Source organism: Mus musculus, chromosome 4 (genome assembly GCF_000001635.26).
Source record: "Mus musculus strain C57BL/6J chromosome 4, GRCm38.p6 C57BL/6J".
Lineage (NCBI taxonomy): Eukaryota > Metazoa > Chordata > Mammalia > Rodentia > Muridae > Mus > Mus musculus.
The window spans coordinates 140,017,380-140,040,947 of record NC_000070.6 but is presented as its reverse complement, the minus strand read 5'-3'; the positions used below and the strand labels follow the sequence as shown (position 1 = coordinate 140,040,947).

Genomic DNA, 23,568 nt, shown 5'->3' with positions numbered 1-23,568 from the left:
CAACAGCATTCATTACCCTGACCAGAGGACATGTCAGCTACCACATAGTCACTGGCTTATGTAGTGCTTGAGCAGTTCTATCAGGCACCTTCTCCTCAGTGTGACCTCAGTGAAGTTGACTGTGGTGGTTTAAAAGAGAATGGCCCCTGTAGACTTGTGTCTAAATTCTTGGTTTGTAGTTGGTGGAACTGTTTGGGAAGGATTAGGAGGTGTGGCCTAGTTGGTGGAACTGTTTGGGGAGGATTAGGAGGTGTGGCCTAGTTGGTGGAACTGTTTGGGGAGGACTAAGAAGTGTGGCCTTGTTGAAGGGGGTGTGTCATTGGGAGTGAGCTATGTGGTTTCCAAAGCCTCCTGCCATTCCCAGTGTGCTCTCTGCCTCCTGCTTGGGGCTTAAGTTGTGAGCTCTTGGCTTTTCCTCACGCCATGCCTTTGTTCTGCCATCGTGGACTCAAACCCTCTAGAACCATAAGCTAAATGAGATGCTTTCTTTTATAAGTTGCTTTGGTCATGGTGTTTTGCCTCAGCAATAGAAAATTAATACAGTAACATGGGGGTGGAGGGGGGTGTTGAAGGGTCCACCTGCCCTTTCTGGCCCTTCAGCATTCTGGAGGTTGTACTTTAGCGTATTTTGGAGATGAAGATGTGGATGAGAACGGGAAGTGATGACAAAGGTGGAGGTAGAGGTAGTGTCAGGGATGAGGCTGGTGGAGGTAGGGATGGGATGCAGAAAGAGGTGAGGATGGGTAACTTTCAGGGGGACACTTAAGGTGTGGGGGAACCACATACAGTAAGCTTAGGGGGAAGGGTTTTATGCTCAACTCTGACTGAAGGGAGGGCCCTCGACCTCTGGGGCAACAGAACTAGGAAGCAGTTCCCAAGGAAATTGAATCACCAGGCCTGTGGAGATGCTGCAGGGGACCAGGGAACAGGAACTCTCAGCAGCTGAAAGGTACTGACAGATACCAGTCCCTTTGAAGGTTGGCTGAGCCTGGAAAAGTGACAATCTGGGCTCCAGACCAGGCATTGGTGGCACAAACCTTTTATCTCAGCACACAGAGGGAGAGACAAATAGATCATTAAGAATTCAAGGCTAGCCTGGTCTACATAGGGAGACCTTGTCAAACCAGGTTGCCACTATTCTGATCACAGCTCTACCTCATGCTACATATAGGCTACATATGCTGGGTTCGGTCCCACACCTCTTTTTTGCCCATCCGGAGTATGGGAATAGCACACCCACCTGGCAGGCCAGAGGTGAGGCTGGAATCAGCAGCTCCTGGAAACTGGGCTGCCACCGATCTTTCCCTTAAGATCTCGTTCTCAGTGCTGTTCTGAAAAAGTTACACTGCAGAGTTTGCAACTTGTGGGTAATTGAAGTGTTCTGGTGTGCATTTCCGCTCTTCCAGTTCCTACCCGACTTACCATCTGTTTTGAGCCATCTTCCACTTAATTACAATTCTCTGTCTATTGTTCTCCCAAGCTCCTGGCTCGCTCAGCTTCCCTTTTCTTGCCCCCAGCATGTGTGGCTGCCTGAACGAAGCAATAGCTTATACCTGGCCTCATCTCTCTGGGCTCTAAAACACAGCGGTCCTGCGCTTGCCGGTCCCCACCAGCACACGGGCTTCTCTGCACGTTTATCTCCCTCCTTGCTGGATGCCTACAGCAGGCCCCTGGCACTGAGCTCCACACCTGGCGGGCGTCAGGAAATGCTCAGTGAACTTAATTAAACTCAACCGGGGTGAAAACCCCCTGCAGGAAGGCAAGGTCTCCAGCATCTTTTGTTTGTTGTTTGACCGCCCCCACCTGCTCCCCATCCATGCTGCGCAGAGGCCCAAGGCCAGGGAAGCCAGAACGGACTGCCTGCCCCAAGCAGAGTTCAAAGATGGTGCCTCCTACAGAGGTCGGGAAATCACAGCAAAGGAAACATCTTCAGGTTGAATTCCCAGCGTGAAGCCCCGCGGTTTCTCTAGCTTGAGTTCTGTCCTACGGCCATGTCTATTGCACGCTTCCCATTTAACCAAGGAGAGGTCAGAGGCTCGCAGTGTGGCAGTGTCCCCAAGACACAAGGATGATGGTGACTGAAGTGGGGTGTGGGGAAGGAGAGAAGGAGGGGATGGGGTGAGAAGGAGGCTGCCACCCACAGTAAGCCCAGTTCCAGGGAGAGAAGCTCTCAGCTCCGGATGACTCTTAAGTAACATGACTAGCTCTTTCCTAGCCTGTGGAGTCTAAGACGCTGTCTTGTCCAGCTAAAACACATGCTGTGCTTTCCGGCTCTTCAAAAATGATGCCACCCCCCACCCCCACCCCACCCCCGTCCTCGCGCTCTCTTAAAACGTTCAGTGGCCCCTCGTTGTTATGTTTTATAAAAAGATAATGAGAGAAGAAATATGTTTGGTGAGTGTGTAGTCTGGTGTCAGGGAGGAGGGTGCCTCTGAGGGTCCATGCTGGGGCATCCCTTTCCCCTGAGGGACCAGCCACAGGATGGTATAGAATAAAATAGAGTTTACTCAGGGCATGGGGGGTGGAGTTGGGGGGGGGAGAGCGAGGAGGAGACTAGGGAGAGGGAGAAGGGAAGAGAGGATAGAGCAGAAACAAGAGAGGATAGGGTGAGCAGCCCCTTTTATATTGAGTCAGGCACGCCCGGCTGTTGCCAAGTAACTGTGGGGTGGAGCCTAGAAAAAATGCTAACACCCACTACTCTCAGCAGAAAGGAGAAAACTCTTAGTTTGTGATGAGCTGATCAGAGGGCTTTCCAGAATTCTGGGGGAGGGGGGAGGGCGGTGCTAAAGGCAGAGGAGGGGAGAGGGAGGCCTCGATCTGCTGCAGTTACTGGTATTACGGTGTGAAGACACCCACGGGGACCTGTTTAAGTTCATAACAGTTTAACAGCTGGTTCACAAAATTCCTGAAAATGTCATAGTCGCCTGCACAGGTTGGAGCTGGCTCCAGCCCAGACAGTGAGCGCCTACAACTCACTGCCCTGGCTTACTAGATGTTGGGACAACCAAAGTACCCAGCTCGGCTGTCCCTCCCCCACTCCAGCCCTCACGCCCCGCCCCGTTGGGTCCTTGCCTGTGCTGTTTCTGCCTTCCTCTCAACTTCTGCCTCCTCGGACCACAGCCCAGTGTGGCCTCTCTGGCAATGACCCCCAGGATCTCTTCACTGGGGCAGGGTTCCTTTCTGCACTTGGATGCCTTTGGGATGTCCTTACCACTTCAATCCTCATGGCCTCTCCAGTGCTCCGTGTTTCTTTCAGTGCGTTAAAAGTCCCAGGAAGCAGGGACTCTTGTGTCTCCAGCAAGGAGCCCAATGCTCCCCATAGCCGTCAATACTGCAGCTCCACCTGGTGTAGAACTCTGAGTCCCCCCCAACTGAGTCACTATCTCCTGTCCTTCCTTCCCTTCGGAAGCTCCTCCCACCTCCATCGAAGTCGTGGCTGCTGACTCCCCTGCCCCCTTTAGCCGGTACCAGGCCCAGAACTTCACACTGGTCTGCATCGTGTCAGGAGGGAAGCCGGCGCCCATGGTAAGTGCTTGGAGGTTCCAGCCCTCAGTATGCCAAGACTCCTGCTCTCTGAACCTCCTTCAGGAACCATTTCTGTACCCAGACAGGAAGTGGCCCGCCCCATCCTGCCATCCTAGATCGGCATAGTAAGGTTGACTTCCAGGAGTACCCAGGACCCAATATGCCCCTCCTAGATACTGAGGAGAATGGGGAACAAAGAACAGGATCCAGAGATGGGGAGGCGACTTCACCATAGTCTCCTGGTGTTTTCCACAGAAAAGGGACCCAAGTTCGTTTTCTCATGCTTCGAGCACGCTGTTCCTCCTGGGCCTCCATGGGCCTCACAGGAAATCACCCCAGAAGGAAGAGAGGAAAGGGGGAGAGAAGGGGGCAGGAGGAAAGACAGAGGGGAGGGGTGGGCCCCCAGAGCACCTGGTCTGAGCTCTGCTTCTGGCCACACCAATCCCCAGGACTGACCCTGACCAGGCACCCCCTCCCCTTCTTGGTTTTGCTACGAGGCCAAGGAGTTGGACACTATCAATGTTTCAGAAGCCATGGGGCCCATTTGACCTAACAATTACTCAACGAAAGCTCATGTGTCTAACTTCTAACAGGGGAGGCATGGATCCCTCAATTTTCCTGGAAACACCCCTGTGCACCCATATCAGAGCCTTTGAGCTACATTTGGGGGTGATTCTAGTGTGGGCATCTTAGAATAATATTCTAGTCTTCTACCCATTGAGTTTCACACATTGCTCAGATTTAGCAAGATAGCGACGGGGCGGGGGGGGGCGGGTACAGCTGGGGCAATGAGGACCTGCAGTTAGAATTCAGATGGACAGGTAAGTGGCCCTCCACCTTCCCAATGTGACTGTTTCTCATGTGTGGGCCAGCAGTGGGAGCTGAGGGACTGAGCCTGCAGCCCCAGAATCAACTGTTCAGGCAGAGGCATGGACAGGTATAGAGATACCCCTTGGTAGGGTGCAGGAGCAAGAGGGAGCACAGAGACCTGCGGGCCTGGGATGAGGGTTCGGGGCACAGAGGTCAGCAGTATGTCGTGGTCAGGGGTCAGGGATGCAGAGACGTAGGGGTCTGGGGTAAGGATCTAGGGCAGAGGGGTTAGGGGTTTGAGACCTGAAAGTCAAGGGTCAGAGGGGTACAAAGGCATAGGGTTACAGCCAGGAGGTCACCAGTGAGGCATAGAAGCCACCGATGCTGAATCAAGGCTCACAGGCTCCCCCTCAGAATCCCTCAGAATGTCCAGCCTCCAGCCAAATCATCGAAGCTGGGGGAAAGGAAGACATGAGGGGAGGGTTTCCTGGCCCTGGGGCTACAGGAGAGCACCCCTTTCTCATCTCACCACCAGGCTGCCACTTCAGACACAGTTATTAAAAAACTGCGTCCCCACTTGGTCCCTCCTCTCTCCTCTCCTCTCTTCGCCCCAGTTGTCTATATGAAAGATTCTTATTCCCTGACAGTCCGGGCATCTTGTGTCTGTCTGGAGCGTCAGAACTTGAAAGCAGTTCTTTGATATAAATTACAAACCTGCTTTTGAAGCACTTTTCAAAAAAAAGAAAGAAAGAAAAGAAAAGAAACGCAAAGAAAGGGGAAGGGAAAAAAAACCGCAAAAGCCCCAAAGCAAACCATTATGTGCCAAGGTTTCTTCTGCAGAGTTTTAAACTCTTGACAGGTCCTCCACACACACATATCACCCCCCTCCCACCCACCCCACCTACTCCCCAGTCTCTCCCCCCCCAGTCTCCCCCTCCGCTTATACCCACCGAGTCCCTGAGCACGCAGCTTCCTGCTCTTCTCTCTCCCCGTCTCCTATCGATTTATTTATCTGATTTATTAAAAAAAAATACACCCAATCCCCACAGGCTTCCGGGCGCATGTACCAAAATAAGAAGACAGCAAATTAAATTAAATGCCGCCTCTCAAAACTTGAATTCCCTATTAGCAGAGAAAGGGAGAAGACATCTTCTTTCGCCCTCATTCCCTGCACCTAGCTCCCTCCCACACACGCACCTGTTTTCTGCCTCGCAGCTCGGAATTACCAAATTGTGTGAGCAGGCAGGACACAACACACACACACGGGGGGGGGGGGGGACACAAAACCGCGCACCTGCGCATGCGCACATGCTCAGGCACACACACACACACTTCTCCCTTCCTCTTCTCACGTCTCATTTTGCCCCCAGTATCCCTTTTGCTCCTCATTCACATCCCCGCCCCCGCCTGAGCAGCAATGAACCATACTAGCGCCCAGATGATAGTTAAGTGGCCTCTAAAACCAAACTCCCTCTGCGACTTCATTTAAGCCCCAATTGCTCCCTGGAGTCAGTCGTCTTATATCTCTTTCAAGTGGAGAAACTGAGGCTACAAGTCCCCCCAGCTTGCCGATGATGGTGTTGTTGGGCTGAACCATCTCTCTCAAGACCTGTTTGTATTCCCACAATGCCCTGCTGGCCCATAGCTCTTCAGGGGAGTGTGGGAAAGGAGTGGGTGGGAGTGACCGTGTCCCTACTGACTGGGAAGCCCAGGCTCTTCTGAGAGTCCCTCAGGAAGGTAAACCATCCCACCGTTAGCTTTTCCTCTTGTCCTGCTTGCAACTGTAGGTTTATTTCAAACGGGACGGGGAGCCGATAGATGCCGTGCCCCTGACAGAACTGCCAGCAGCCAGCTCTGGCCCAGTCCAGGACAGCAGGCCCTTCCGAAGCCTTCTGCACCGAGACGTGGATGATACCAAAATGCAAAAGTCACTGTCCCTTCTGGACACTGAATACCGGGCTGGACGTCCCTACACGGAGCGCCCCGCGCGCAGCCTGACCCAGGACCCCAGCCTCTTCGTGCAGCCCACCACGGAAAACATCCCAGAGACAGTGGTGAGCCGAGAGTTCCCCCGTTGGGTACACAGCGCCGAGCCGGTCTACTTCCTGCGCCACAGCCGCACCCCAGGCAGCGATGGCACGGTGGAGGTGCGGGCCCTGCTCACCTGGACCCTCAACCCGCAGATCGACAATGAGGCCCTCTTCAGCTGTGAGGTCAAGCACCCAGCGCTGTCCATGCCCATGCAGGCGGAGGTCACGCTGGGTAAGACCTGGCAGGCTCTGCTGCAGCCCATAAGAGGTTGTAGTTCGGCAACAGGGGTGGTGGGGGGCACGGGCTGCTGGAAGCCAGGGGGAGGGAAGCAGATGGAGTCAGGTCACCTCGGAGGAGAGACAAGGGTCTTTGGTGAGGTTGTTGGTTGGACTGGAGAAAATGGAAATCCCTTGGTCATCGAGGTGTTTGTTGAGGTCAAGCGCATGGGTGTTTAGAGGGCATTTGCTCATCACAGATAGAAGCCTGACTTGTAGTCTCATTACAGATAAGCAAAACTGAGACTGCAATTAGTGATCTGGCCCTGAGCTGCTAGGTTCTGCACAGCAGAGCTGTGCTAATAAGCCCCATCTACTGACACCATAAGGCCGGGTGCTCCTGTCTGGCTTTGAGCCAGCTCCTAGAAGACCCTTCCAAACCAATGCAGACTTCTACAGCTCTCACAGAACATCAGAAGAGCTGTTTCCTGGGTGCCTGTCTGCCACGTGCTGCCTGCTTCCTGTCTGTTAGTTCAGCAGGTGTTTGTGAAGCAAGTCGTGGGCTTTGGATGGTCACACTCTAACCCTGGGGGAGGTGAGGACATGCTGGATAGCCAGGACTCCTGAGGTGAGAGGGAGAGCCTGGGCTAACTTCTCTTTCTGCCTAGCCTGTCCCAAGCCTCTGTTTTCTGGCCTGTTGTATGTGGCAAGTGACAGGCCAGCCAACACGGGCCAGCCACAAGCGGGGAGTCCAGCTTGAACCCTTGCAGTACCCATAGTGGCCACTGGGGGCGATGTTCTTATTCCCGTTCTTTTGGTGAGGGACTTGGGTTCTACATGCTAGGTCATTTAGCCGGTACATTGTGTCCCAGTCCTTAGTGTTGCCCAGCTGACGGCTGCAGTTAAGACACATTGAATCACGAGTATGGCCTGCACAGTGACAAACCCTGCACTCTGAGAAAGGCCATGGGATGAACGGAGTGGTATTGGGGCACAGAGTTCAAACACCCAGCAAGGACTTTGAAGCCAGGCCACCTGTGGTTGGACTTGTCTTCTGCAGGAGACCTTGATCTCACCTGCATTCATTTTTCAGGGATGCCTTGTGTGGCTCACGTGCTGCTTCCTCCAGGAAGCCTTGCCGGTCCGGTTGACTGTATCTCTTTAAAGCCCCTCTTCCTGGGTTTGTGTCTGTCTGGTAGGCAGTCTTGAAAGTCACCTCAGAGGTGACAGTGCTGTCTTTGCACTGGTCAAGCCGTTAGCCTCAGGGCTACTCGTGATCTCCTCATGTCCAGGTTCACACGCACCTCAGAAGGCTTCCGGGGCCTGCCCTTCTCCGTCTTTCCCAGCAACCCATTCAAGCACTCCGCATCTCCCCCTGGAGTGCAACATGGCCTCCAAACTGGTCTACTTGCTTCTGGTCCCCCCCCCCATGCTGTTTTGCATCCCAACCGATCTACTTACAATATAAATCAGCCCCAAACTCAGATAAACAGCTGCCCAGACCCTGCAGTGTAGACGCCAGGCTGACGCAGAGAAGAGAGGCCAGAAACAGACCTGCAGGTAAAGTCAATTGATTTTGATGGAGACCCTGAGGCTGTTCGGAGAGTAAAGAGAAGACCTCTAACACATGGTGGTGAGGAACAAGGGAGTGCAAGTGTGGAGGAGGTGGGCCTGGCCCCTGCCTGGCACTCACACAGGTTAACCGGAGATGATTGATAGACCCCAGTGTAAAAGCCAGCGTCATGAAGCTTCCAGAACAAAATGAAGAGAAATGTCTTTATGGAGCCAAGGAAGCCAGCATCCCTTAAAGCAGCCATTTTGTTTGGCTTGTAAGAAGCCCTCTTTAAGAGAGTGGAAAGTTAAGGTGTAGAAGTGTGTGGGGGGTGGGGTGGGGTGGGTGTATTCTCAGTTCTCTGTGAAACACTGGTATCCAGGATGCAAAAAAAACCAAGCAAACAACAAAACAAAACCAAAAAACTAACCCAGCTAAGCCAGGCGTGATGGTACAAGGCTGTCATCTCAACTTTCGGGAGGTGGGGACAGGAGGCTCAGAAGTTCAAGGTCACTCTTGGCTCCCTGGGTAGTTTGAGGTCAGTCTGCACTGACTGCCTGCCGGCCACAAGTCCCAGACTGTCATAAGTGTGTCTCAGAAACCAAGGGGGAGGAGCCGCTACTCGATACCTGAGAGACAAGCAGTATTGGTTGTCAGTGATGGAGAGCAAACCCAGGGCCTAACGTGCTAGGCAAGTGCTTTGTCACGGACTGAGCCACACCTCCGGCCCATGATTTCCTGCTTCTAAAAATCACGCATGGATGGATTAAAACACGGTGTTGGTCCTCTGAGAAGTGGGGATTAAAACCTCAGCGGGGTAGCATTTGTAACCCCTAGCCTGGGTAAAGTTTTCGAAGCTGACCATAACCAATGTCAGCAAGTGTGCAGAGCAACTCTCCTGCACCACCAGTGGTAGTGTACAATGGTACCCATCCACGGGGACCCAGCATGGTTTCTCAGGGACGATAAATATCCCGTTCCTGTGAGCTGACAACTGCACATGGAGGGATGGCTGGCTGGATGGACAGATGGTGTAGATGGAAGGATGATAGATTAGGGAGACAGGTAGATGGATGGATTGAATGGACATGAAGAAAAGATGGATGGATGGATGGATAGATAGAGGATGGTGAAGAGGTCTGATGAATTCATAGATGGATGGGCACTGAGTAGGTGGCTGGGAAGATGGGTGGGTGGGTAGATAGTAGATGTATAGGCAGGTGGTTGGATAGGTAGATGGGTGGACTGGATGTATACAGGAAATGGAGGATGTGTGGCTGGGTGGGTGGGTGGGTGGATGGATGGGTGGATGATAGTTGGATGACTGGTTGGTAGATGGAAGGGTGGACTGGATAGATGGTGGATGGGTGATACCTGAATGGATGAGTGACTGTCTTAATGAAAATCTAGAATCCCTCAGGAGCCTCAGAGGAGCCCTTCCTTGAGACCACACCTGCTATCTTCACAGACAGGAAGAATGCCACGATTGCGTGCGTGTGTGCGTGCGTGCGTGCGTGTGTGCGTGTGTGTGTGTACGTGTGTGTACGTGTGTGTGTATGAGACCACAGGTGCACATGCGAGGTTGGGGTGCAGCATAATGGGAATTTCTGCATTCCCTTCAGCCAGGGTTTCCCTCTGGGGCTTCATCTCTTGGACAATTGACCAACAGTCTGAGCTGAAGCTCCAGCCCACACAGCTTGAGAGAGCTAGGCCTAGATCCTGGGCCTGCATTCTGTTCTCCAGCTCCTACAGGCCAGGGCTTGAGAGGAGTGAATACCGAAACTGTGGCTACACCGCTGTTTGGCATGCCGGGCTGGGCTGGGCTCCCAATGCAGGCAGGGGGCTATAGGTTTTGCTTGCCAGGAGCTACAGTGGACTCCCAGGGGTTGGTGGGATGGGAGGATGTGAACAGCTGCTCTGACTTCCAGGAACAAGTGGCTCCTGGAAGCCTCGAGGGAGGGTGGGAGATGCAGGACATCTGCTGCAAACACCCATCTGCATGAGAGTTCAGAGGAGCAACAATGTGGCAGGCCCCTCCGGGTCTTCCCTCTGTGCCCCCCAGGGTCAGCTGAGCATAGGGGCACTAGAAACAGTTCAGGGCAGCCAAAGAAGCTGTGCGACCTGCTGCCTCGCTGCCCTAGGCTCTGAGCCTCTCTAGCCAGGCACTGCCTTCTGCAATGGAGGCCTTACAGCGCCCTCTGCTGGTTGAGGCTGGCAGTGATGCAGACCACCCAGGGCTGTGGAACCCTACACCACACACACACACACACACACACACACACACACACACACACACACACACACGAAGACCACCCAGGGCCGTGGAACCCTACACCACACACACACACACACACACACACACACACACACACACACACACACACACACACACACACACCTTCCTCTGCAGCCAGGAGAGTAGCTGGAGGAGGCAAGAGTGTCCCTCGGTTTCCCTGAGCCTTTCTGTGTTTGCAGGACAAGCTCTAAAGGCTGAAAGAGGACATGTGATAAAATGGAGTGTTGAATAAAGGAAAAGGGGGTGGCTTGGAGGTGGAGCCTTTCCATTCTCAAGCCTGCCATCTGCCCAGCATCCCTGGCCAGCACTGTTTCCATGCAGCTGGACTCAGCAGTGGAAGCCACCGTCTCCTCCCCTCTCAGTAGACCGGGCCCTTCCCTCTGCCCACCCCGCACTTTAGATGTCTGTCTTCCTTGCGGTTAATTAACAGTGTCTTGGTCTTTCTCCTAGAGAGTGAGACTGGCAGAGCCTGGAGCCTGCTCACATCTGCCTGCTGCTCTGATTTCTGTTGTGCGTTAAATGGGAAAGACAGCCTTGGAAACTGTCTAGTCTGTCCCCGGCCCTGCCAGCTCTCTTGGTGACCTTCCATCATGTCCCCAATGCTCCTCCTGCCTGGAACATTCCTCATGGGGTTTCACTTCTCCAGGACACTGTGACCACTGCCCTTCCATGAGCCGTGTGCCACCTCTGCTGACCTCAGACCCTGCGTACAACGCTGGTCACCGTTTGGCTGAATCTGTTTGCAAATTAAATGTCTCTCCCACTAAAGGAGAAGCAGCGGGACCCTTGACTGAATCACTGTCCCCTTTACTAGCTCTCAGCCCTGCTCCAAAGCCTGACATATGGCCAGCTCAGTAATTACCATTGAATGACTGAGCAAATGGATTAATGAGGGGTGGGGAGTCAGGAAACGCAAGTAATTGACTCTGCGGGGACCTGGGACAAGCCTCTTCATTATGAGTGGACCTGGGTTCTCCCCTCTGCAAGGGGGGGGGTGAGAAATATCCAGAAAGTCCTTTAGTCTCCCACAGGCAAGGGACACCCAGGGCATCATGTCACCTCAGCACATACATAATAGCTGAGGAAGATAGAACTGGGGATAAGAGGACCAGATTCAGAGAGAACAAAGGCTGGCTAGGGAAAGAGATGGTGACTTCACTCTGTACCCCCACACACACACCCCCCCCCACACACACATACACAGAGACAGGGTTTCCAGGAAGTCCCCTGGCAGTAGGATCCTCAATCGGGCGTCTGAAGGCCTGAATTTTGGTCTTGATTCTTCCTCCCTCTTTGACCTCTGACAAATCATAATGAACTCCCCGGGCCTCTGTGAACTCAGCTGGACAGATGGTGTAGTTATCCTTCTCCCTCACTGACGACGTGTGAGATCCGTGCATTTGTGAGCATCGCTGAATTCCCCCCCCCCCCCCCAGATCCCAGCTATGGTGGGACACACAGTAAGGCTGTGGGAAATATGGAGGGAGGCAGAGCCATGACTGAGGGAGTGAACGAGCCTCCTTGGAGTAAGGTTGGTCTAGGACACCAACCTCTGGAACTTGCTCGGATCCTTCGCTACCCACCTCTCAATGTGGTTACATCCACCCACGACCCTTCTCCGACCCCGCCCACCACCCCTCTCTGACTCCACCCACCACTCCTCTCCGAACCTACACAACACCCTCTCTGACCACACCCACCACCCCTTTCTGACCTGAACTTCCTCTTGATACAGTTGCTCCCAAAGGACCCAAAATCATGATGACGCCCAGCAGAGCCCGGGTTGGGGACACAGTGAGGATCCTAGTCCACGGATTTCAGGTCAGCCTCTTTCTGGATAACTGAGTCGGGGCACTGAATGGCCATGGGGACCAGCCTACCTGGCTTCTTATTCTATTCTCATGAGCGAATGCAGCTCACGTCAACTTTCTGCCTTTGCATTTATTCCTGAGTCTAGACTCTTGTTGTCCAGACTGTTTTCAAATTCCCTATTTAGCTGAGGATGATTTTGAACTCCTGACCTTCCTGCCGCCGCCCCCTCCCCCTCCTCAGTGCTAGACGCCATCACAGTTTATAGGGTGCTGAGGATGAAACCCAGAACCTTGTGTGTGCTACGCAAACAAGCTACCGACGAAGCTACATCCCCCAGCCCACTTCCTGGGTCCCGAGGTGCTACCCGAAGCCTACTAGATGAGAATTAGGGTCTGGAAAGCCTCTGACTTCCCTGTGTTGGCAGGCTACTCCCGTGTGACCACTATTCCCTGCTCTGGCCCACAGAATGAGGTCTTCCCAGAACCCATGTTCACGTGGACGAGAGTGGGCAGCCGCCTCCTGGATGGCAGTGCCGAGTTTGACGGGAAGGAGCTTGTGCTGGAGCGGGTTCCTGCCGAGCTCAACGGCTCCATGTACCGCTGCACTGCCCAGAACCCCCTGGGCTCCACTGATACACACACTCGGCTCATCGTGTTCGGTAGGGACCCCGCAGGACCACCCGAGGATAGGCCTTGGCTTAAAGCTGTCCACAGAAGCCCCTTGAATTTGTCTCAGAGAGATAATTCAGTTCACTGATTGTGATTACAGTGGCTTGATTGTCAGCGAGATTCCAGGTTCACATCTCAGCCACTCAGCCGGCCTCAGTTTCCCTATTTGTAACATGGTCGTACCATCCCATTGTTACAGTGGCATATAGGGGGTGACTGGGGAAGGCTCTCTATTGAACGATACCCACTCTGCCCCTCTCTGTTTCTTTCTGACAGAAAACCCAAATATCCCAAGAGGAACAGAGGACTCCCGTGGTAAGTCTCCACCCTCAAGACTGCATGCCTAAGAGTGAGTGCCTTTCAAGGCCTCAGAAAACATCTGTTGCCAAAACACCACCTGCATCCTGCGGTCCCTCTCATTCCTTCAGGGCGCCATCACCCCGGCTAGGCAGAGTTAAGTTTATACAACTCTAGGCACTAAGCAAGGAAGTCTCAAAACCCCCAAACAGCCAATGGGATGTCAGGGACCGAGGGTGTCCCCTCTCACTGCTTCCCAGACCACAAAGAGGCCCTGTCTGGCACTGACCATGGTGTGGGTCTCTGACAACTCCATGGGACACTTAAGAGCATAGACAGTTGCCCTGGGCTGCTCCCTTCAGCCACCCTGACCTAGAACCACCGATGGGATGCAGACACGACCCATACATTGCAAACCTCACAGTTCTCTGTGAAGCTTCCCCCTCCTGGTGCCTTCTGGACCATCCTGATGATATCAGCTCAGCAGGCCTGTATGGGGACGAAGCACTGCACTCCTGGCAGGCAGACAGCAGAGCTGAGGTCCCAGCCCAATCACCTGATACTGCCCTCTGGCATCTTTGTTAGGAACCATTTACCCCAGAGTTTGCCCACTGTAGCACACAGGTGGGCTGCAGCCCTGACAATGCCTCCACCCTCTCCCAGGTTCTGCTTCCGGCCCCGCTGGCGTCCGGCTCACCCTGGTGCTTGCCCTGACAGTGATCCTGGAGCTCACGTGAAGATGCTGCCTCCTCCCGATGCTCCAGCCGCCCGGCATCTCTGCGATCGATTTTCATTTCTTTTCTAAACTATTTCCAGTCTTGTTCTTAGTCTCGGCCCATGTCTTGGCTTCCTCACTGGGTTTAATTAAACAAACAGACCAATTTTCCCCACCTCAATGTCTGGCCCTATATTTTTCCTTAGTCTAGTAGCAGCAACTGGGTACCTGCTGGCGTCCAGTCTTGGGACAGGCACAGAGATAGGATGACAAAGGAAATGGAAAGCCTGCGCTCCCGTGAGGATGGGCAGGCATGCAGTTCTTGTCTTGTTCAGTCCTAAAAAACAGCCAGATGTGGGGAGTGGAATAATCCCTCAGGGGAAATGTAACAGTCAGCTGTAGCCACGATAGTGCTGCCTAACAAGTCAACCCAAATCTTGGTGGCATGCAACAGCAAGCATGGATACTTATGTATAGATAGCAGTGATCCAGATGACCTCATCCAGGCTCACCAGACAGTATAGCTTCACACAGCAGACTCCCTGGACCTCCGCTCCCTCCCGCCACAAGCTACACTCTAGACTGCCTTCTAGTCTGGTCTATGGGCTTGTAAAATTCCATGTGCGTTTGCCCTGGAGCTGGAGAAAAGGAGGCAGTAGTTAACTTGACATCGGATCCTCTTACAATGTGCATCAGTCAGCCTTTCATCACTGTAACAAAACACCTGAGATAGTTTACTTATCACAAGGAAAGGTTTCTTGGGCTCTTGGTTCTGAAGATACAACTACAGCCCAGCCGTCCCATTGCTTTGGGCTGCTCACGAGGCTATGCATCATGGCTGAAGGCTGTGGAGCTACAGAGGCACATCCACCAAGAGGCAGGCACAGAGGAAGAGATCAGATCCCACATCCCCTCTGGGGACACACTCCACCTATTGATAGTCCCATTACCCTTCAATAGGGCTGTCCCAGGACATACACAGGCCCAAGGAGATAATGAGTATCCTAACTAGATCATGGCAGGTCACAGAGCTAAAGGAAAAGCCAAGCCAGCCCATTTAAAACCTTTGTCTGGGTCATGTCTGTGGTCACTGGTTGAGCCAAAGCTCATTACATGGCCAAGGGAGAGATGAGGTTGACCCCCACCCTCAGCTGGGGTCCAGATCTGAGAGGCACCAGGAAGATGATGAAAGTCAGGGCTTATCAGAGCGAGAGGGGAGCATGGAATGGGATGGGTTGGGATAGCACAAGATCGGTACGCTGCAGTGAGCCCTGAGTCTTACTAAACACATCAAAGATCTGTCCTGAGCTCATGGCCAACCCAAGGATGTTGAGTAATCCTCTCCCATCTCTAGCTACACACTAACACTCTCTGGAGCATCCGAGGTGGAAGAAGAGGCCACTGCCCCAGGCAGAATCATGACTCCCAAAGATGCCCATGCCCTGACCACAGGACCTGAGCAGAGTAGCTGAGCTCACTTTTGCACCCTGAGAACTGGGGGGGGGGGGGTGGCTGGGACCAGCTGGCCTCTGGTGGCTTTGACTGCCATGACACAGCTCTGTGCCATGTGGTTTCTCAGGCTCCCTGAGGGTGGAGGAACAGAGAGCTGAGGCACACTGATCTTGTGAGGCTCCAGGGAAACTGACACACCATGGCTTCCACTGTATTCAAAGGAGATCCAGAGTCCCCTTGCGAGGAGAGGAGCTGAGAAACCACATGGGTGTGGGAAAAGGAGCAGAGTGAGAGCAGGTGTACAGGCTACAGCCTGACTTGAAGCTCATGATGATCGTGGTGGTGCCGAACCACAATCACAGAGCTCAGGAGATGGGCTCTGGAGGATCGGGAATTCAAGGCTATCCTCAGTTGCATAGTAAGCTTGAGGTGAGCCTAGGCTACATGAGGCCCTATCTCAGGAAAGACTATCAGCCTCTCTCTCTCTCTCTCTCTCTCTCTCTCTCTCTCTCTCTCTCTCTCTCTCTCTCTCTCTCTCTCTGTGTGTGTGTGTGTGTGTGTGTGTGTATTCGGGCACATGTGCATTCATGGGTGTTCACTCACGTTCCAACCATGTTTCATCTGTCTGCATGTAATAGCAGAGATTGCAAACACTCACTACATGTCCAGCTTTTAGTGGGTTCTGGGGTTTCGAACTCAGGTCCTCATGCCTATGTGGTAAGCACTCTCATCCACTGAGCCACCTCTTCAACCTGGCAATTAACCATGTATTTGTTGTTGTTGTTTTTTTTTTGTTTGTTTTTATCATTATGTGTGCGGGTGTTCTGCCTGCATGCTTCTCTGTGTGCCACACGCATGCCTGGTGCCCAAGGAGGCCAGAAGAGGTCACCAGATCCCCTGGAACAGGAGTTATACACCCTTGCGAGCTGCCATGTGGGTGTTTGGAACAGAATCTGGGTCCTCTGCAAGAGGCTTAGCTAGCGCTGAACCATCTCTGCAGCTCCCCAATGCTCAGCCTTTGAACATGACATCCTGGAGTCTCGGTTTTCCCTTGTGTCTTTCTGCCTCCATGTAAGCTCACATTCTTTCACCCACCAGCTGGTGTTTTAAATATGTCAGAAACGAATGATTGATACAATGATGTTTGCCTTCCTGAGTTCAGCCAGTCAGCAACAGCAGTGGTGTTGATGATTCGCTCAGACGTTCATCCCTATGCAAACATACAAGATAGATGCGCAGGCAACCACACAGTACCGTGAGCCTCCCTCATTTACTTCCTTCTTCCTCGGGGCCCTGCCTGTCTCAGGAAGTGCCTGCCTACTCTGCTGCTGCCCAGCAGTTCTATATAAGGACCCTGCTTCCTGAGGTTTCTATTTTCCGAAGACATTTTAATACACAGGTTTATTCTCTCTCCTTGCCTTCTTAGAGGGAAGCCCACGTAGGCATGAAATTGGACTTGCTTCGCCCTGTTAACAGCAGGGTTGCTGGGCTCCACTGACCCCTGAAGTGCATCAGTAGCTCAGTAGTCAGCAGATGAACCATGGGAAGTGGTGGAGGATTGAGGAGGGGGAGCTAGCGGGGAGGATCCAGAGCTGCAGCCGGAGGGGCAGCCATCTGCTTAAGCCTTGCATCCAGTCTCCCACAAGTGCCTTCTTCCATCCCACCAAGTCTAAGTCTCCTCCAGCCAGGGCCTGAGCTGAACCAGAGGAGGCACGAGCCAGACTGGGTAGGCTCTGTGATTATGGAGTTCCCCACCCTTCAGAATGAGGGACCCCACTATCAGGGATGCACGCCACACTTGGGGTGCCATACACCAAGGGTATCAGAGTGAGGAGGGAGCACCCACAAGGAGGCTGTCCTGGATGCGGGCTGGCCTTGAAGGACAAGAAGAGCAACTGAAGTCAACCCTACCCCTGTGGTATGGCCTCATGTTGGTCCAGGTCCTCAAATGTGACCCACATGTGCAGGTGGGAGAAGATCCCAGGTTCCTGCTTGCTCGGCACCAGTCCCCAAGACCACCCACTTTGGAGCACAGGAGAGAGTTCAGCCTGACTTGTAGCTGCTGGGCCACATCATGTCCTAAAGAGCCTGTCTTTCCCCCACCCTCATCCCCCCCTCCCCCACCCCTTCGGTTCCCCGAGGCCCCTGCTGCTCACCTGCCCCTAAACTAAGGTCACCATAGATCCACTGACCCTTGAGAATTTCCATTGTGTCCAGCTGAGCCAATGGGTATAAAGATGGGTGCTGGGCCCCAACAGGCCCATGTCTAAAGTCGTATATGAACAGAGAAATCATGCTTTCATTTCTGTTCATCTCTGAGTTGGGCTCAAGAGCAAGTGACACAAGTAAGTTCAGCTGCTACAGGCACTTAGTGGCCATGCTTCCAGGCTAGCGGTCCACACAACATCTAAAGTCCCCACCTCACTGGGGCAGGAATTTGGGGACGCTGACAACCTATATCCCTCTGTTGGAAGTTTCTGGCTGCCTGTCTACTGGGAGCTTCAGAGAGACTCAAGCCTGTGGCCACGGTCCCCTCCCCAGCCCAGGACACCAGCCTCTGGGCCCACTGTGATTCACCTGCTCCATCCCCCAAGGCTTCTACAGACAGTCAGCCATAGCTTGCTCCATTCTATACTACCTAGGTCTTCTAGTTCTCCACAGGTGACTCAGGCCACAATCTTCACCATGAGCCATTTTGTCTGTGGGGAGACACAGAGCAATGAGCAAGTCCCTAAGGACCCCATGAGGCAGCCACACAGGACACCTTGTGATCCAGAAAGATCTGTGGGTTTTATTAAGAGTCTATGTATACATAGCACGGAGGAGGCAAAAGCCAGTGAGTGTCCTTGGGGTTTGGCCTTCCTGTGGGAAGTGACAAAGCTCAAACCTGGGCTTGCAAGTTTCCTGTCCTGCAAGGTGTGCAGGCCAGTGCCAGGAACTCCTCCGTCTGGATCCGTGACCTGCTGGCGAAACCCGATGGGGAAGGCAGTTGGGTTGAAGCCTGGGTAGAGTGGAGGCAATGAGGAATGGGCTGGACAGGGGATGTGGGAGAGGCAAAGAGGGGAGGAGAGGGTATCCGTCACTAGGGGCTGTGAGGGCACCGTGGGTCAGGCTGCCCTGCAGTCAGCTATGGAGAGAGCTGGATTCTTGAATATGTGAGTCGGGAAGAAGAGAGAGCCACTTGGAGGAGAAGAGAGAAGAGAGGTCAGCAGGCCAGCTGGGCTCCAGGGGACAGAAAGGAGCGAGCGCCAAGAGAACCGGAGAAGCAAGGAAGTAGACCAAACTGAGGTTCGGGACAGAGATACAGAGATAGACGGACAGACAATGGCATGAGTAGGAGAGGGGAGAGTGATGAGGAGAGAGAGGGTTGAGCAGCACATACAACCAGCTGCCTCACGCTCCTCCCACCCGCCTCAAGCTCCTCCCACCAGCCTCACGTGCCTCCCACCACCTTGACTTTTGAGTTGAAATAAACTCTTTTCCCCTACGTTGCTTTTGTCGGCGTATTTTATCACAGCAACAAGGAAAAAGGAAAAAAGAAAAGCGGAGACATGGGAAGATGGTGCAGAAAAATTGAAAGAGGGCGAAGCCAAGGCAGGAGGGACTAACCGCTCCCTGTGCCCATCAAAGTGGAGCCCAGCTCTGATGCCCGCAGCCAGTGTAGAAGGGCGCTGGGGAGGGGAGCGTCCCAGAAAACACTCAGGCTCTTGTGTCAGGAGTGGCTGCCTCGGCCTGCTCCAGAACGATAGCCCCAAGTGATGGTAATAAGTGGATGGTAATAGCCATGTAAAATAGAAACGCGGTTTTTCCAAATGCCAAAGTCTCGGTGATAGACCTAAATGTCAACCAGCCCTAGGCCCGCTGAGCTCCTGACCTTGAGCTGAGCTTCCCCGCCTCACCCCTGTCCCCGTCCCTGGTTAGCATCTTACAATCGCCATGCTAGGTTCCTGGGTTACTTGCCTCCGAGAACTGAAGTTCCCAGAACCATAGATAAAGGATCTTTGGGGAAAGAAATTCTTTTTCTAAACTGAGCCTTCTACTATAAAACCAGTGAAGACCTGCCTGTTCTGCCCTGAGTGAAAATATGAACCCCAAGGTTTTGCCCTTCCTTGAGAAGAGCTTGTCTTCCCTGCCAGCTCTGCTGCTCCCTCCACAACCTCCTCATGTCACCTCTCTGTGTCTCTGTGTCCTCTTCTGTGAAATCCGGGAGGCCACATTCCTGGCACTGTCCTCAAGATCTCAGTGAAGACACGGAAAGTCCAATCCCGGTACCCGGCACTCAGCGAGGGCACAGCAAACATGAATTAGTGGGATCTGTCCTGCGTGACAGGGAGCCTGGGCATCAGCACCACAGACAGCGTGGCACTGTCACACCCACCACCACACTACTGTATCACCCTACAGCACCTCGGCAGAGCAGTGTAGGCACACCTGGAGGGGTAGGTCTGGGCCTCTGAACCAGAAGCAGGGTTACCCCTGGAGCTTGGCAGGAGAAGTGGGCTATCTCAGAGAAAGCAAGCTACCTGTTCAGGTACACAGCTGGGCGTAGGAGGAAGGGCTGATTCCAGAGAACTGAGCTACTGTGGGGCTAGAGAAGGAAGTGGTGTGGGGTAACTGAAAGAGGTGGGGTAGCCTTGGCTTACACAGATGAAGGGTGACTAAAAAGATACGTGCAGCAAGACAGAGGTGATTAGCATGACTCTGGACTTGAGGGGTGTATTAACAGGGTTCTCTAGAGGAACAGAACTGACTGACTGTGTGTGTGTGTGTGTGTGTGTGTGTGTCCCCAACAATAGCTGTCTACCAGTTGAAGTTGTTCAGTCCATGGGGCTGGATGTCTCTGCTGGTCTTCAGTATTTGTCAGAACCCTGAAGAAGTAGAGAAGTAGGCTCTAATGCCAGTCAAGGAATGGACTTGCTAACAAAAAATAAGGGCAAATGGGGAGAGAGAGAGAGAGAGAGAGAGAGAGAGAGAGAGAGAGAGAGAGAGAGAGAGAGAGAGCACTTCCTTCTCCCTGCAGAACACACAGACCGGATTAAAGGTGGATCTTCCCACCTCAAAAATCTCAATGAAAGGGGTATCATCCCACCCCAGACGATCCAGATTAAAAGTGGACCTGCCCCCTTCAAATGATTTAATTAAGAACAAAGAAATCCTCCAAGACATACCCAGCCACTTGGGTTTTAGTGAATTCCAAATTAGTCAAGTTGACAACCAAGAGTAGACATCAGCAACAGTTACCAGGTCATAATTATGACTAACGTGATGCAGCTATGGTACCTTCAATCACAAACACATTATGTATTTAAGGAGGTTACAATTATACCGAACATGATAAAATTATCCACTGTTCAACCGCAAACAGTATACATTTTAAAATAGGCGCCAGTGCCCCTCAAGGTATATTATTTTTATAATCTCAAACTTAAAGATAGCCACTGATACTTTGTTACATGACATGATAAAGAAATTAAAGAAAACACAAGATCTGTCCAAATAATTCTTAACATACTATGACAGAAACACCCATGTCAGTTGTAATCCTCGTGTCTGCAACTGGTCACATGGCGATAGCTGGGTTCAGAACTCCCATCCTCTCCTGTCTTTCCTCATCCTGCAGGAGCACGGCAACAGGTCTTGGCTTTTTATATGGAGGAGTGACCCATACCTTCATTCCTGACCGGTCTGTGCCTTTGTCAGCCTGCCTGGACTAGGTTCTTAGAGTTTTCCATTGACTTTAATCACAAGACATAGTAGCACCATGAGACACCCTAAAGGATCTCCCACACTCCAGACATAATCTTTCTTACCTCCATTGTAGAGGAACAATCCAATTTTCCCTTGCTAATCTAGGTCAATCACCCCTCCTAACACTGTTATTCCTTTCTTAGACTGTGGGCCTAAGGGCACCAGAAGCCCAAAGTGGCCAGAGGGAAGTCTGAGCTTCCAGTTCAATGGACTGTTTGTTCCAGCTCTTGGCAGGAGCACTCCCCACTTTGGAACAAAAACTTCTAGGTCGTCAGAACTTAAGGTCACAGAAGCAGGAAGCAGAAATTGTCCTAGGAGATCATTAGAAATGATACTGGGTAGAACTAGTCCCCTTTCCACCCCTTGATTCCTGGATTAAGGCGTGTGGATCCTGGCTATATGAGAATCTGTTCCATATGTCAGACACTGATTCAAAGTATACACTGCCTTCTGGAGAACTCTACCCCAGCCTTCCAGGCTGCTGCCACCTAATTGGCCCTGTAACTGTCTTCAAAAGGCCATCCCATCTTCCCATCAGCCCAGCTGTTTCAGGATAGTAGGGGAACATGTTACAACCAGAGGATTCCATAATTGTGGGCTTGCTGTAGTTCTTCACTTCTGGTGGAGTGCCTTGGTCAGAAGCAATACTATATGGAATACCATGAGGGTGGGTAAGGCGTTCTGTAAGTTCAGGGATGGTGGCTTTGGCAGAAGTGTTACGTACAAGAAAGGCAAATCTATATCCAGAACAAGTCTTTACTCCAGTAAGGACAAAGCATTTGTCTTTCCCCTGGGAAAAGGAGTCTAACAGGTCACTGGCTGGTCACCCCGAAGAACCGACCCATATCTGGGGCTCAGTCTTGGTCTCTGTTGTTGGCAAACCTTGCATTCAGCAGCAGCTGTAGCCAGACCGGTCTCAGTGAGTGGAAGTTCATGTTGTCAAGCCCATCAACAACATCCATCTCTGCCATCATGGGTCCATTGGGCAGTGACAGGAATGATGGGAGGAAGAAGCTGATTGTCCACAGCACAGGTCATCCCATCTACTGTATTATTGATCTCCTCCTTGGCTGAAGTCACATTTACAAGATCATTAACATGGGACACAAATATCCTCTACATCCTTTGCCCATTTGGAGAGATCTATCTACATACTTCTTCCCCAGATGTCTTTCTCACCAATTCTTCAACCATGCTCTTTCCAAGTCCCTGACCATCCAGCCAATCCATTGGCTGCAGCCCACGAATCAGTGAACAGTCACACATCTGGCCGTTTCTCCTTCCAAATGAAATGTATGTCCATGTGTGATGCCCAAAGCTCTGCTCACTATGAAGATTCCCTTTTGCCCGAGTCTTTCAGCGTTGTCCCAGAAAGGGGTTGTAATGCTGCAGCTGTCCTCTTCTGGGTGGTACCTGCATAACATACAGAACCAACTGTAAATCAGACCCTAGTCTCTCTTCCTCAGTCAGCCAATCATAGGGCACAACCCAGGATGCTATAGGTACATGCTTGGCAGCAGGGTACAGCATTATAATGGGAGAAGAAACCATAGGATTTAGGCAACTTCTTCACACAATTTGCTCCTGACTTCAGGACCTGCTCTTCTTCTGCACTGGCCAGATAGGAGTGTTAAAGGGAGATGTGATGGGAACCACCACCCCGGCACCTTTCAAGTCCTTGATGGTGGCACAAATTTCTATAATTCCTCCAGAGACATTATACTGTTTTTGATTCACTACATTCCCTGGCATAGGCAACTCCAAAGGCTTTCATTTAGCCTTTCCAACCATAGCAGCCCTCACTCCATCCACAGGCCAGCGCACCAATGTGAGAATTTGATAGCATATATGTTTCTAATATATATATATATGTATATGTACATATATATATATGTGTGTGTGTGTGTATACACACATACATACACATTTACATATATATGGGAGATATATATGTGTGTATGCATATATGTATATATACATGTATATACACTGATATATATGTGTATATGTATATATATACATATATATGTGTGTGTGTGTGTGTGTGTGTGTGTATGTGTATATATATGTATACACACACACATATGCAACATCTTTATGTGTATATATCCCAATTAGACAATCTGGGGATGGGGACAAAAGCCCACAGGATAAGTTCCAGGACCCACTGAACCTATTGTGAGTCAGACTTCAACCAAAACTCCATTACTTGATCACCTGACCTCTATAAGGCCCTACTTTAACTGGAGGGCCACAATGTTTCTTGGGATCTCCCTGAATCAACGTCAATTCAGAACCAGTATTCAATAGACCCTGGAAAGTCTGGTTGTGTCCTTTCACCCAGTGCAGTTACCCTTAGGCCATAGGTCCTTCTGGGGAAGGACAGGAGAAAGGCTAACAGTAAAGCTCGTAGGTTCATGAGCCAAGCTTCCCTTCAGCCACAAGCC

The 23,568-nt window shown here is 52.0% G+C and overlaps 1 protein-coding gene across 2 annotated transcripts in view; it reads left to right on the top strand.

The window, feature by feature from the left end:
• Igsf21 (immunoglobulin superfamily, member 21) overlaps window positions 1-14,096 on the top strand; it is a 220,132-nt gene extending 206,036 nt beyond the window's left edge. The window contains exons 5-10 of one of the 2 annotated variants that reach the window (NM_198610.2): window positions 3,410-3,525; window positions 6,123-6,597; window positions 12,165-12,250; window positions 12,707-12,899; window positions 13,186-13,224; window positions 13,870-14,096. In NM_198610.2, the coding sequence (NP_941012.1) occupies window positions 3,410-3,525; window positions 6,123-6,597; window positions 12,165-12,250; window positions 12,707-12,899; window positions 13,186-13,224; window positions 13,870-13,943 (983 nt within the window). In that variant the 3' untranslated portion in view covers window positions 13,944-14,096. The remainder of the gene's footprint in view (window positions 1-3,409; window positions 3,526-6,122; window positions 6,598-12,164; window positions 12,251-12,706; window positions 12,900-13,185; window positions 13,225-13,869) is intronic. The other variant, XM_006538799.4, reaches the window with a different exon arrangement.
• Window positions 14,097-23,568: the final 9,472 nt, after the last annotated feature.